Source organism: Saccostrea echinata, unplaced genomic scaffold, assembly GCF_033153115.1.
Source record: "Saccostrea echinata isolate AGI-Se365-2 ecotype Australia unplaced genomic scaffold, CSIRO_AGI_Sech_v1 ptg000054l, whole genome shotgun sequence".
NCBI lineage: Eukaryota > Metazoa > Mollusca > Bivalvia > Ostreida > Ostreidae > Saccostrea > Saccostrea echinata.
In genome coordinates this window covers 11,288,461-11,304,402 of record NW_026889803.1, presented here as the reverse complement: position 1 = coordinate 11,304,402, position 15,942 = coordinate 11,288,461, and the positions used below count along the sequence as shown (strand labels likewise).

The following is a 15,942-nucleotide window of genomic DNA, read 5'->3' as shown; positions in this document are numbered from 1 at the left end:
ACGGACTAACAAAATTTTCCCAGAATTCCATAGAACTTCCCTACATGTGCCTCTTTTTCGGGATCCAACATGGTTCTCAGTCAGGTGAAGATGTGTCTCCGAATTTAGTTCAAATTAGCCCTTTTCTTCAAACTTTTTTGTGTTACAAATAAAGAGAAATAGAATCCAATTACATGTTGTTTAAAATTGCGTCCTTTTATCTTACATGATATTGTTAAAATATATGAAACTTTATATGTTTTGTTGGGTTAGCAGGCTGTTCGAGTTTTCTCAGATTATTGCTCTAAATGCTGTAAAAAATGGAAACTCTTCTGGGATACATTGTTGATTTGTATGGGAGAGTTTTTACCAAAAAAAAATTGTAATTTAAAATGTAAACCATATTGAAAAAGTACTTAAACTTAGAAAGGGGGGGGGGGGTTAACGTTTTTCCTTTAGCAATGAATCTTTCACCTTCTTGAAACGATATTTGGGAATTTCAAAATATATTCTTAAAGCAGCATATAGTGATGACATTCTATTTTGTTACAGTTCCGCTTTGTGGAAATTGGCCGTGTGGCCATGATTGCCTATGGCCCTGATGCTGGAAAGCTGGCCGTTATTGTTGATGTCATAGACCAAAACAGGGTGTGTTGAAATGAAATGATTTTATGTTTCTTATAATTTAATGTGTTGATGGTGCGACCCTTAGGAAGAAAGCATATAGCTGTTCAGATTTAATTTAGATCAGCTTCTTCAAATGCACATCGACGTTTGGAATGTCTAGACTCTGTCGTCATGTGACACATATGTTAGTTGAATTACCATAACAAAGTCTGAAAAAATGTAAATTTTTATGAAGAACATTTAATGTACTATTTATCTGCAATATCCATCAAAGCAAGGTTAGTTTATTTTCTGGTGAACTTTTATTTTACCTCGAGAAAGTAGTTTGCAGTGAGATGCAATTCACAAAGGATTGTTGATCCAGAAGTTACTGGGGAAGAGTATTCATTTGGATCATTGTGCAAAGTCAGAATTCTCTTCACCCAGGGGTTGTCATAAGAACATGTGCCCACTGTATTGAATTTATCTTCCAACTAAGTATGCTTGATTTGGACTTTTAATTGAATATTCATAACAGTTATTGAGTTGAATCGTAATATTTATCAGAAGAATGTAAGGCCACCCCTTTTTTTAATTTATTGTTTTTAAAGACTTTTTTTAATCCCAAAAATGGGGTTGGTAGGTCGTAAAAAAGAAATGACAAAAATTTGATAATAATTTCTTCCTCCCTTCCCCTCCCCTCTGCCAAAAATTAAAAATTACATACCTTTTACTGTAGAAGTACTTTTTTCGCATGGTATTTAATTACACTGTGCACGTCACAGGGACTTGAGACAATACCCGATTTTGCTAAGATTGTCTCAAGTCCCTAGGGTGCACGTGGTCACAAATTTTCTGCGGAAAATTGTCCCAGCATGCTAAAAATACATTTGAGGCATATAGTGGCAATCTAAGAAATTTTTGTAATTTTCTTTCTTGATTGCACAGAAATTGAAATTCCATGGAATTATGACCCCATGGAAAAAAGTACTTCGCAGAATAATTGTTATTCACATGACACCTTTAACGTCCATTTATAAGAGACATTGGATATTTCAAAAGCTAACAAACTTAAGTTATCAAATGTAATCTTTTTTTTTTTTTTTGGAAAAATGTGAAAAGCCTTTTTTCAGCTTCTTGAAAATTTGTTAAGAAAGAAAAAAAAAAGTGGCCTTATTGTTAATGTGTTCATTTTGTATTCTTTTGAGTCATTAGTAAAAGTTTCTGCATCAGTTCTGTATCGCAAAATACATTATATGCATGAACATTTCAATTCTTTGAGCACACATCATCAAATCTTGTTTAATGTGTAAGTATTGTTCCATTTATATAGGCTTTAGTGGATGGCCCTTGCACAGGTGTATCCAGACAACAGATTAACTTCAAGGCCCTGCAGCTTACGTCAATTGTGATGAAAATATCTCGAGGTTTACGCCCAGGAAACCTCGCTAAAGCCTGGGAGAAACAGGAAGTTAAAAAGCAGTGGGAAAGCACAACCTGGGCCAAGAAAATTGCAAATAAGGAAAAGGTTTGATCTGAAGATTGCTATTTAATTTGGATGGGGGTGGGGTGTTGAAATAAAGATCGTGAATGAGTTTGTCACATGGATGAAGAACCTGAGTATTGATAGGAATTGCCGTCAGATTAATGCTGCTGACAACACCACGTCAGACATGTGACATTACTTTAATAATTCAATCATTCAGTTGTATATAGAAGTACTACATCTTATATGTTAGAAAAAAATGCAATGCCCTCCTTGTTTTTGTTTCACATGAACATTGGGTGTAGAAAATATTTATTTAAATGTTACTTAGATTATTACATGTATTAAATTTAAACCTTTACGATTTTCCATCTTCATAATCGGTCTTAATCTATTAAAATTTTACAACATTTTTCAATGAAATTGTTTTCTTTGTAAGACATTTTAGTTTTTTTTCTACAAAAAAAAAACAAAAAACATATGGGACAAAAGCAGTATGAGATTAACATTACTTTATATCTACTGTAAACATACTTATTTTAGTGGTAATCATACTTTAGTGCCTTTCGCGTTGCTTCTTGTCTGCAAAATCAAGTACACGCTAATATATGATTGAAACATATTAAAACCTATATATATAGAGTAACATTGCACCAAATGCACTAATTTAAGATTATGCAAATTAGCTGATGAGGAAGATTGTACTAAATTTTGAGTTAACTAATTTATGTTCATTTACAGTACAGATGTGAAATATTGTTTATGTGTTTTGTGAACTTTACTTAATGGATACCTAGTATTCAAATTGAATACCTTGTAATTGATTTTTTTCTAATCATTCCGAATTTGTGGGAGAAGGGCAATTAAATCATTGTCGTAATGCATGTAGTTTAATAGGTGTCTGATTAGATTGCTGCATGGATGACGAACCTAAAATTGATAGGAAATGCCGTCAGAGAAATAAACTGCTGACAACACCTTGTCAGACATGCAGCTTGCTCCTTTAAATCAGTGAATCCTGGTCCTTGATTTATCCTCTATTTGACTAAGATTATGACTTTTCTTTCAGCGGGCTCAGTTGACAGACTTTGACAGGTTCAAGCTGATGAAGGCCAAGCAATCTGTAAGTTGTTCAAGCTTTAGTAGGTATAGATGTTAAACACATGACAATGATGATCGAAAGGGCTGTTCTGTGAAGAAATTCATTGTTTTTTTTTTAAATAAGTATTTGATACTGATCATGTTCATGATTTTTTGCTGGATCAGCCTGTATAAATTTTTCACATGGATGAAGAGCCTGAGTATTGATAGGAATTGCCGTCAGATTAATGCTGCTGACAACTCCACGTCAGACATGTGAATAAAAAATGTACTGGAGGTGGTTAACACGTAAATACTATGTTTTTTAAAGCACTTTCTTCATTCTTTTCAGAGAAATCGTCTGATAAATGTGGAGTTTGGAAAACTGAAGAAAACAAACAAAAGACCTACCCCTAAACCACGAAAGAGGAAACCTGTGAAGAAATAAACTGTTAGCATCAATAAATTTGTTGATGTATAATACTATTTTGTTGTTTTGAGATCTTGAAATTGATGAATTTTTAGTGTTTCAAAGATGTACACAGTATGATAAATACAAATGTGCTTAAATGCATCCTTTTACATCAAAATCAGAGGTAATATTAGGTCAGAATTTAAGATGCATGGATACATTTTTGAAGTTTATATCCTTCATCATTTTTGGTAGGATTTCTGACTTACAGTACATGGTGCCAGAGTGTTTCAGACTGATACAGTATAAAAGCCCAGTTAGAAACTTCTTTTATCTGAAAACTATAGCTACAAATGTCTTGAATGTTTGATTGTCGTACAACCTTGAGGTACGTTTGATGAAATTATTGTAAAGCTATGTGCAGGGAAAAGCCCTTGAATCTGTCATGTGTGGCCTGTGAAACTGAAAAAAAAACATAGTGGATAAGGAGCACAAAATTCTATTCTGGCCCAAACCTCTGAGAAAGTGAGTTGAAGTGATAAGCAAACCGTGGTAGGTGTTCTTCATCCACCAAGTCTTGGTACCAAATGTGCAAACCATTTTATACCAATTTCTGTGAATGAATGAAACTGGACCAAAAGGAGATTTGTAATACTTTTGATGTGTAAAATTTTAAAAATTTGTATCCTTTCCTCCCACATTGGGGGAGGGGGGGGGGGATAAGGTTTACTAGGTTGACCTTCGAGGTCTTTCCAGCCTCTGTCAAGGGATACCTCCACAAAAACTTGCAAATATTTGTGGGATGCATACTGCAGAACTGTGTCTGAGCTACACTTTTTGCTTGTTGGACATAAGGGTAAGCTTAGTGTGTAGGACATTTCCTGGTTGATTTCAAGATGCTAAACTTGAAGATGATACTTAATTTGATGCAGGCTCCTGGTGCTGCATCTGACCTAATTTTAGGATCCATTGATTAGGTTCTCAGGTCATAGATCTGTTCTTGGCTTTTTGCAATGGATATACAGTGTATTGCAGCCAAACATTGCTTTATGTGAATATTGTCTGATGCATGCTTCAGGTGCTGGATTTATTCCTAGATTTTATCCTTTACAGAATGAGGGTCAGCATAAATGTCTGCTTCTTGCTTTTCACACGTATCAAAATCAAACCTACCCCAGTTCTGTCTCCCCCGATCATACTAAGTGCAATGCTGATCTACAACACCCTTATTAACACGAAAATGAGCAGAAATTTATGCTGCATAGAAGGATGTTCTGTCTGGCTATGCATGAAAGCGGCATTTGTCCTATATTTTGTACTTGAGTAGATAGTTAGGGGCAATATTTAGGCATCCAGTGTCATCTAAAACTTAAAAAAAAAAATTGAGAAGAAGCTACTTGGCTTTGGATTGGGTCTAAGAACTGCGAACGATAGTATTGTTCTCCCGCCTACCTCCAAGTCAATTTTTCAAAAGTTAACACATTTGAATGATTTTTCATCTCGATAAAGATATTTATATGAATTTTCATAAAACATTACTTCTTTGGGAAAACAAAGAGGAATAACTCTAAAATTTTGGTAAAACTTGTGTTTTTCACTATAGAAATCAACGGAAAATGGAAAATATTTTTAAAACATCTTTCCCCCCCGTGAAACAAAAATTCCTTTTTACAGGTAATATGGACTGTCATTTCACAAATTCATACCAAAGCTTTTTGTGTTACACGGGGGGGGGGGGGGGGAGACATATGTTTACAGACAAAAAACTACAAGAATGCTTATTTTTTCACCAATTTCAAAGGGGTTTACAACTAAAACATTGTATTTTATTAATAATATATGTTTAATTTTATATGAGTAAAACATAAGAAAAGATTTAAGGAACATTTATTCATATCCAAGAATATTTTAAAATGTGGTGATGCTTTAATTAAAGCCCGATTTCAATGAAAAATATCGTCTACCCCCCCCCCCCCCCTTATTTAAAGAGCTGGAATTAGGGTTGATTAACTATTTAACACTGGAATTAAAATCATCAGTCAATTACCATTGAACTGTTCTTTGCATTCAACAAAGATTTTACGGCCAAATTGCCATTAGTATTGAATTAAAAATGGGTATAAAATTTAGGCGGGAATCGAGAGTTAGCGTGCGTAGTTCTTTAGTCATATACATGGATTTCAAAATTGCGTTCGCATGAATAATGCTAACAAGTGAAATTGCAAGCTGCTCTCCGTTTTTCACGAATTTCACTCAATCCGAAACATGGGAAATAATATGCACATTTTTTAAAAATCAATTCAAGACAAAAAAAAATGGGGGAAAAAAGGGGGCTTTTCGATCTTGTTACTGAATCACTTGAATCACCGATTTCAATAAAAATTGGTACACAAGTAGACTACATTAAGATTCGTAATCCTCTATATATCGGTTTTTGATTTTGACAAACGATGTTGCCATGGTGATTAGAAATAGTAATTTATTTGAAAATCTTTCGAATGGCTACGAATTGAAATTAGATGTTCCAAATCCGCGACTACTATAGAAAGAGACTAAACCAGGGATCATTAATTTATTTATTGGTGTTGCCGTACATGTAGTTTCAAGTCCATGTGCTATTTTTCTCTACCTCGTTAAGAAATCCAGTAAAGTCTTGTCGGAGACTTTTGAAACTTTCTAATATTGACGTCTACAAACGACCCACTTTTCCTTTTTAATTCAATAAAAAAACTTGGTCACTGTTACTAAAGACAGAACATAGGGGTGATATGCAGGGTTTTGCAAATGAAGGAGTTTGCTAAATATTTAAATATATTCCATTTGGTTTAGTTAGCCATTGTCTGTTTTACAATTTTCATATATAATTTTCAAATAAATAAAGTAATCAAACCCTACATAAATAACAAATTTATATTTCTGGGGCTGCTTCTCCAATGGATCAAACATTTCTGAAATTTGTAGACAGGACGATCTCATTACACCGTTTGATTTTGTCATAATACATGTAGTTATACAATTCCAATAGTTTTCAAGAATTGTATGTTTAGAAGAATCATCGGATTTAAATTTCAGGGACCATAATTGCCACATAGGTGTACATATTGTTTTGAAGCTTGCTAAGTACATGCATATTGACATCTTGCCATTTTGATTAATTTCACTGTTGCAGACTTTGCCTATAACTGCTTTTATTTCAATTTAGTTGTTAGTTGACCCTTATCGTCAATAGTCAATAAGACATCCAAATATGAAACAGATATGACAGACTATGTGGTGTCTTTTATTTCAAGTTCACTGATATATCGAGTCTGTTCTATAGATGGAGGTAACTATATTGTTACAAACAATTAAAACACTTTAGTTCTTCTTTTTACTTCAATTGTTATATAATAAACAGTGTAAAACCTCTTTGTTATCAGTGTAAGACATCACAGATCACTTCTAATAAACATTGGTATCTAAGGCTAGATTGCAAGAAATTCAATTTCTCTAAATATGTATTTATTTTGGTACCGGTACCTTTATAGGGTACAAATATAAACTTTTTAAAAGCTCGTTTCTAAGACTTCAAAGAACCTTGAATCATATTGCGATGCATGAAATGAAAATTATTGCACAAAATGATTTCAATTTTCAATTCTAATTCTAAGACTTTTTAAATTAAATAATAATAATTTTAAGAGTTATCCTTCCTGGCTGAGGAGCGGATATCCTTAAAAATGAAAGATTTGTTCATTGACCTGCCTCATATATCAATTTTGAAAGTCGAAAATTTAATCAAGGTATCTTACACTTGCTTTACGTGAAACGAGATGACGTCACAATCAGCTTAATGAGATTACGTCATAATAGCCAAGAAAGGCTTGGCTACAGTTTGTTTTCCTGCAATCTAACACGTAGCAGAAATGGGAGACGAAGGAAAACAAATGTCCCTTTATGGGAAATCCTACCTATCACCCGAAGAGATGGCTGGACTGTGGAAGAATGTTCTTCAGGTAGGTACTTGTGAACAAATTCGAATCGTTGCTCAAGTAAGTGAATAAAAATGCATCTGGTAATGACATCCGATTTGGTTATCGAACGACGTAAAAATTTGATAATTACTTTTGGGGGAATAATTAATTTAGAGGACAGAAACCATTCGGCTTAACCACCTGGCAAATAAAGGGGACGGGTCCAAACATTGGTCAGGAGTGAAGCAGTGGTCACGTCATGAATTGGAGACTCTGAAAGACACTTTCTTTGGAAAGAGAACAAGAGGAACTGTGGTAATTAAGACCTTATTTCTTTCATTTTTACTTAACCCGATTTAAAACAATTTTGCGAGTTTATTTCCACAAATTCTTAAAAATTACATGAAATTCTTGAAAAATTGCAATATGTAGGTAAAATGTGAAGATAACAAACAGTGATCATTTTCAAAAGTCCATTTAAACCATGCATACAAATTCTGAGCAGAGCCAACACGGATCTCTGTAAACAGAGATGGGATATCAGGTGCCATTGAGGAGTAAATATCCCCTGTCTACTGGTCACACCCGCTGTGTACTCTTGTCATGATCGGGTAAACGAAAAAAAAAACGTAGACAATTCGGTCTGAAAATAATGGCCTAACAATTTGTATGAAAAACGTCAGTCAACATTCGACTTAAAGACATATTTTATCTGCAAACAAGGCCATAGAATTTGCGAAATGTTGTCTTTAAATAAGATTGTTGATATCTTTGTTTCATCAACTTATTTGTCATTAGCCTGCATCGCTTTAGAAATCGTTCGTACATAGAACATGCTCGTATCGAATCAACTGGGAGTCATAATAAACTCCATATTCAGGTTATAATGGTAAATTAGAATTGATTTAAAAAACAAGTGTTTTAGTGACAATTTAATGTGCATGGCCAAGGGCCATTAAAAAATATCCTTTCATTATGAAAGATTCAGAGGAAAATTTTCTCATTATAGCTGTTAATTTTTCTCGTAAAACACCTAAAAGGAGGTTTACCATGTTGAAATATATTGAATATTCTTTTAAAAGGCACTTCAACTGTAAGCATCTGTTATCTTTGCATTTTTTAGGCCGATAGTTTTTCGACATATGATAGACTGTTTCACCCGAGAGAAGAATACGACAGTAAGATCCACCGAGATGATCGGAACCATATCCTGAAAATCGGAATTGCCGTTCACGATGAGGTTGTATGTTAAAGTCAATATCTCCAGATATTTTGCAGTAAAATTGATATAGGAGTTTATGTCATTAAAATCATTAAGAAATAGATATATACCTACGGTGTGCTGTATTGTGAGGAATATCCTAATGCTCGGGTCATAAATGTTATAAAATTAAGCAATCAGTTTTAATAATCATAAGAATCCGAATTCTGGTGACATTTTTTGTTGAATCCCATTGTGTGTCCTAAGAGAAATTCGTTCATGTCAAAAACAGGAACTCGCAAGTCAATTCAACCTCAATTTTACAGTAAACTTACTTATTCTTGGCTGGTTATATCCGTAACAATGCTTTGAATAGCTGGAAGTGGTGGTACTTTCTCCCCCATGGTCAGACCAAACATTGTTTTTAAATGTTTCAGTGAGTATAACTGCAGAATTGTATATAGCTATCTGGATAATAAAATTCGAATAGACATAGCAGAGTATGTCTGGCATGCTTGTCAGAATTTCATTTTCCAGAGAGCTCTAATGCGGATTTAGCTAACCCCCCCCCTCCAACCTTTTGATTTTGTTGTTTTTTGGTTTCAATCCATCTTCGAAACTGCCCCCCTTCCCCTATCTGAAATTTCTGGATCCGCCACAGGAGCTACAGCTGTAGTGTAGAAAATTTCTTAAACATACCGTAAGAAAAAAATTGAATTTGGGGTAATTTTAGCGTGAAATAATCAAGATACTCTTTGACGATCTTTACTCTATGTGTAACTAATCTGGTATCGTTCATCGTGTTTTGCTTTGTGTTCATTCGAGAATTTTTCACTGAAATGGGAACGCCACCTATATACCTGTACTGGGTTCTTATGGTCATTAAGTAGTGAGGAATCTTTTTTGTGCCAGCACCCAAGTTATGTTTTGTGTTATACGTCGTATGTTCGAACAATTCTGAGTGCATTCGGGCATAAGTACAGTCTTCTACATGTATTTGAAAGGGAAAGAAGATCGTAGATTTTGGGTTATAGAGTAAAAGATGGATAATGTTTAAACCGTATAGAGATTATTATGGACATTTTGTCTCATTCCTCAATTTAGAACAATTACACTTGTAAGATTACTCAGTAATCTTATAGACACAATACGATTACTATTGGTTTCACATGGTAAAAAGTCAAGGTGGAAGGAAGTCAAATATCTCCCAGTCTGATCCCCTTTCTTTCCAGTAGCTAGGCTAGAAGAAGGAAACTCTAAGGGATTTTTTCCCCGGACTGGATCTTCATGTCGATTTGTGCCCCCCTTCCCAATTCTTTTAACCAGGGGATCTATGTATTTAATGTCCCTCTCAGCGGAATGAGAAATATTTTTGTCGTGGTTGTCTGACTGAACGTATTTCTGACTTGTTCTCTCTAAGGGCCAAAATTATCGAACGCTGCATATGAATGGGTTCAAACTTAAAACATGTTAGTGCATCCCCATGACCATAACCTTAACGTGTTCTTTGTCAGACTCATTGTCTATATAATCAAGGTCGATGAACAAGAGATACTGAAATCATATACTTGTCATAATTTGGAACACTTCATTAGAATGAATTTAAGTTTGAGTATGTTTTTACTTACGACATAAAAGTGTGTCATGACCTTGAAGACATATCTTAAAAGGCAAGGTTATTTTGTCTAAGTCAGACCAAAATAAAATCATTTTAATAATGAACACTGAAAGGGGACAACTAACTTTATATTGCCCGTTGTTTTGCAATAATGCACATTGAAGGGGGACAACTCACTTTATATTGCCTGTTGTTTTGCATTTGCAGGAGAAAAATAGGGTATGGCCAGTTCTGAGTTCCTCGGCTTATGGACGAAGATTAGATTGTTGTCTGGAACCTTTCTGTAGATCGCATGTCAGGATCGAACACGTGGCACAAGGCTTCTCCTACACTCGCGGAACAGGACTCCCCCCCAATTGAGAAATCGTGAAATAATGTTCAAAACTAGAAGAAAAACATCTGATGTAATCGCACATGTAAACTTTAAGTTTAATTTTCACAATCAAAGTAACATGCTTAAAAAATATTCATAATAACATCGAAATATTATATAGTACGATAAATTATGTTGGAATTCGAAATTAATAAGATTTTATTGATATGATTCATACTGAAAGGAAATACAATTATTTTAAGATGTTAAAAATGTCCTCTCCTTGGAAAATTTATAAACAATTAAGTTACTATATTTTCAGAGTTATAGTTCTTTTTGCATTATGCATGTATATGGAGGCAAAGGTTGTTCACACATATACTGTACATGCACTTGCTTGATTCAATACGCCTTCAAACGAAGGCTTAATGTCCGACTTAATGTGACTCTATAGTTCATTAATGGAAAGCCCACAGAGATTACAATAATTAATCCTGCCATTAGACGCCACAATTACCATTTTCTCATTACCAGAAAAAATAGTTCGCTCACAAATACTGTCCGATTTTCAGTTTTGTTCAATTAATGACAGTTAGGTAATAGCTAGTTTTTGGCATCCCATTGTCGATTTGGAGAGAAAAAAACTGCATGTATTGATATAAAATGTGTGTACAATAAAATTAAATGATAAAGCTAAAAGAAATTAAGACGAGAAAAACGTGCACTTACCAGAGCTACCCATTTCTAGCGAAGCATTCTCCTTTTAATATTAGTTCAGGCATGTTGCATCGTTTTTCAAAGTGTGGTGGGTTGGAAGACAACTTTCTCTCTCTCTCTCTCTCTCTCCCCCCCCCCCCCCCAGTAAAAAAATATTTTTGATACATTAACACTAGAAGGTTTTACGGTACTACAACAAAAGGGGTTTAGGGGCATCTGGTTTTTCAATGACTATTCAAAGAATATTCTCCGTAAAGAATATATTCTGCAAAGAATATTCTCCGTAAAAGATAATACGTGGATGTGGTTGCAGCACATACATTTCTTTAACGCCAGTTCGATAGAATTAGGAAAAAAGAGACGTTAATTTACTGGATATTATACATTTTGCTATATAATTGCTCTTCTAGCTTTTGCAACCTCACTCGAACGACCATAGTTCTCATTCGTTGAAGTTGAATATTAAATGCTCATAACCTTGGCTCTAGCATATTTAAGATATCACTTAGTGTTTCGATCATAAAATAAACAACGGTTTTGATTTCATTACAGCATGCAGAATCTAGATCGTGTACGAGCATAAAAATATTAGATTATGCATCTTTAAGTTAACAGAAGCCAAATTTGGTTGAAAGATGTGCCACAAAAAATGGTACTAACTTCTGAATTAAAATAATGTTTTTCCCCTTTCTTTAAGCTGAACGGTAGCGAGACATCGACTAGGTTTATTCATGGAAAGTGTTATCACATTTTGGCAAACCTTTTTGCAAACAGTAAACATATCTTTATCTTAAATGGTGACACCCTGCTTAATTTTGTCAATGCCGTATGCAACACAAAGAGCTTGATTAAACTCCCAAGCAGTTAATAAAAGATTTGGTCTCGACCCTCCTGTCTAATCGATAGAATTAGTTAATTCCTTTGCCTTCCATTTGCACTTTCTGGTAAAAACCAACAGTTCTGGACGGAATTGTACTGTTTTCTCTTTCATCAACAGAGTTCTCGTTTAATTAGAATGAAAGACATATTTGTTCATTAACTTAGAAAACCTAAAGTAATGCATAAAGATCGCGGAATTGAATGCCCTTATATTAGCATGCTTGCACACCATCGTCTATAATTTAGCAAAGCCGTCCATCTCAATCCAAAAAAAATGGTCACATGTATAAATATAATTTCACAGGCGTCAACAAAGAAACATGAAATTAAGAAAAGATTCATCGAAAATTAATTGCTGATTTTTATAACGGCGAGAGTCTAGGGTCTTATAATCCTGTTAGCAGATCTGAATTATCAAATTTGCTATGTAGCAAAAAGTCAGAAAGCATGTATTTATCATGGAGGCAAACATATTCTTCATCACGAAAGGCCAAAAACTACAAAATTATAAAAACAAAATCAGGACTTGTGCAATGAATCACAAAAATTGATGAAGAACTTCTCAGTCTGAAGGACATAGATAAATCACATGTTAAAGATTTTAAGTTTTTACTTCATAACAAGTTCGCGAAATCCGGACTACATAAATTGACAACAAGTGACGAAACTAAACGAAGGGGGAGGGTAGAAAATGGATCAAGGGAAATTTGGGATTGGGTGGCTTGTTTTTTGAGAAAAAAAAGTGCAAAAGCCAGACAACAAATGGATGTGACCTAAATAGTATACAAAGTTACCATGTCTTCATTTTAACTCCAAAGAAGGTTTAATGGTAAAATATTTGTCGTTTACTTACTTGCAATTTGTGTACAAACATGCAGTACTAAATACAGTTGAACTTCGGTATCTCGAACACTGACATCTTGAATACTATGGCTATGTTGAAGTGATTTGGAGGCCCCAACCACTTATTCTTTACGTATTTTACCCTCAATATCTCGAATCTTCAGATATCTCGAAGTTTTTTCTCGGTCCCATCGAGTTCGAGATCACTGTACTTCATAAACCATAATGCTATTCACGTTGGGGGTATAAAAGTTAACAGCAGAATGAACTGTTGAAGGAAGCCAAACAAATGAAATTTCAGATCCCCCACTCTTTCAATACACGCATTATATATGCCAATTGTTCTTGGGGGAGAATAAATAGTTTTCCCTAACAATACTGTCATTTCATAGATGTGTTTAAAATCCAGAAATGTAACAATTCTCCCTTGTGACTTCACATGCCACCATGAAATTTTTCTGCATAATGAACAAAAGATACACCAAAGTTCAAGCAAAGAATATTTATTTATGCATAGAACAAGAGATAACTTGGAAAAAGGACAATGGTTGCAAGATCTGCAAAAAATGAAAAAAAAAAAAAACACAACAACATAATTATATTGAACTCTGGAGACAAACCTTTTTTTTAACCCTCTGTTTACTGAAATGAACATTTTCTCCAATTAAGAACAGATGGTATAAACTTTTGTTAAAAATCTTGAATTAAGTCATATTCAAAGGAGTAAAATGAATAACTTTAACCACATAGATTTTCATTTTTCATTCAAATGTTCACAATAATAGGATTTAAAGTGGAGAAAAGTTGTATAGATTTATAAGGATGGTTGCAGAAAGGTAGAATTTTGAACATCATAGAAAGTTTACAATTTCTTAATATTTAGAAATTTATTATTCTCATCATTTACAACCAAAATAGGTTAAAAAATATATACATGTACCAATCCAGGCATCCATTTTTTTTGTATTATCTGTCCTTAAGATAATCTTTTAGCAGAAGTAGACAGGAGAATGAAGCTCAAGCAAATGTTTTATTCCATAGGGGAATAAATTTAAGTCAAGTCATTGTCAAAAAGAACAAGAGATGTTTGTGAAACACTTATGACCCCCCATCCCCCCCCCCCCCCCCCCCCCCAATTAGTTGGAATTTTTCTAAGTCCAAGGGACATAACTCTGTCAAAAATAGCTCGATCGTACCAAAAACAGAACTTTCCCTAGATATTCTTATGATAAATCTGTATATCAAATTCATTTCAGTATGTGCAACCTATGCGAAGAAAGTGAACGGAAACTGCAAATAATTGGAATTTTTCAAAGTCCAAAGGGCATGACTCTGTCAAAAATTGCATGACCGTACCCAAAACAGAACTTGACCTAGATATTCTTATCATAAATCTGTATACCAAATTTCATTTTAGTATGTGCAATCTCTGCGAAGAAAATGAACGGAAACTATTGGTGGACCAACAGACAGACAGACCGAATGACAGACAGCAGCAAAGCAATATGCCCTCCCTTCTTTGAAGGGGGGCATAAAAATTTACCACAAAGGAAAACAAACCTTAGAGTTATCTCTCTTTACAGTTGGCCAATCCACCTTAACATATGTTACCATACAATGAACTGTCTGCAATGAACTGTGTTGTTCTATGAGAAAGCCCAAAGCTTGCATTGTTTAAATCAAAAACATGCACCATGTTTTTATAATATAATATATCCACATATTATTATATGAACATACTGTTAGGATAAATCACATAGAATATTCATTCTTCAGTATAAAATTGAAAATTGGAGGGAATTTGAAAAAGATAAGCACAATACTCTTAAGGATGGAGACTTCTCTTAAGTATGCATGGTGACTTTTTAACTTTTCAACAAAATAATTTTTCTGTTGTTTCATTTCTGATATTTCTATTATTTATTTTATTTTATTCATTGGGGGGGGGGGGGGGGGGGGGCATGTAAATGATATAGAAAAAGAAATCCAGACAGACTTTTCTGAGAAAAAAGAGAGCTGAGTTTCTCTTCTTTGATGCATAAAAGGGGGTGGGGGTTAATAGTGTTCCTTAACAATATGTCACAGTTCTTTTTTTTTTATTAAATTCTTTTGTGACAAGTTTGCAAAAAAAAAATATAATAACCTAGCAAGCGGTCTTTTACTTTAAAACCTTGACAAAATGGCATAACCATAACCTCTCTTGATTTTCTTGTTTACAAACATTCTATACTTAATGTTGTAAATTTGAGGAACTTTGTAATATATAAGTAATTACATGTGTGAAATGGCTCAGTTTTGGAGCCTGACACAATACAGGAGGAAGAAGAAATACGACATTTATAAGACAAATCTCCATCCTTCATATATAATATATAAAGCAAGCAGAAATATCACATATCATTATCCAAAATTGAATTTTGTATATCAGGGTATAATATGATATACTGAAAAATATTTTTAACACAGAAATGCTTAAGAAACCATAAATACTCCTACTTTCAATCTTTCTCATATTCTTTTAAAATTTATAAGTGGTTGAAAAGATAACATTGAAAAACAAGTAGATCATACTGAGACAGATAATAAAAATAAATTCAGGGTTTTACAGAATAGACTTTTCATTAGGCAGCTGAACTGTTTATTATGCTTAATAGGGTATAATTGAAAGTTCTTTAACTTCAACATCAGACTAGATAGAGTTTCAATGAGCTAATATGGACATAAACATGTATTTAAGTCACCAATCCTGCTCACATATAATTGATGATCAAAATTAAGGTTTAGAGATAACCACTTAAGATATATTGACAATAAGCAAAGGCCTTTAATGGGCAGGGCTCTTTTCAGGCTTCCAA

General features: G+C 33.9%; 2 protein-coding genes across 2 annotated transcripts; both read left to right on the top strand.

Moving 5' to 3' along the window:
- The first annotated feature begins 10 nt into the window (after positions 1-10).
- LOC133172572 (large ribosomal subunit protein eL14-like) lies at positions 11-3,632 on the top strand. Its single transcript, XM_061307494.1, has 5 exons — positions 11-84; positions 532-627; positions 1,919-2,113; positions 3,141-3,194; positions 3,504-3,632. The coding sequence occupies exons 1-5, from the start codon at positions 70-72 to the stop codon at positions 3,597-3,599; spliced, it is 456 nt and encodes a 151-aa protein (XP_061163478.1). The 5' UTR covers positions 11-69; the 3' UTR covers positions 3,600-3,632.
- A 3,826-nt stretch (positions 3,633-7,458) lies between these two features.
- Positions 7,459-10,881, top strand: LOC133171613 (uncharacterized). The gene is made up of 4 exons (XM_061306400.1): positions 7,459-7,558; positions 7,691-7,831; positions 8,640-8,756; positions 10,543-10,881. Exons 1-4 carry the CDS (start codon positions 7,469-7,471, stop codon positions 10,693-10,695), a joined length of 501 nt encoding a protein of 166 aa, XP_061162384.1. The 5' UTR covers positions 7,459-7,468; the 3' UTR covers positions 10,696-10,881.
- Positions 10,882-15,942: the final 5,061 nt, after the last annotated feature.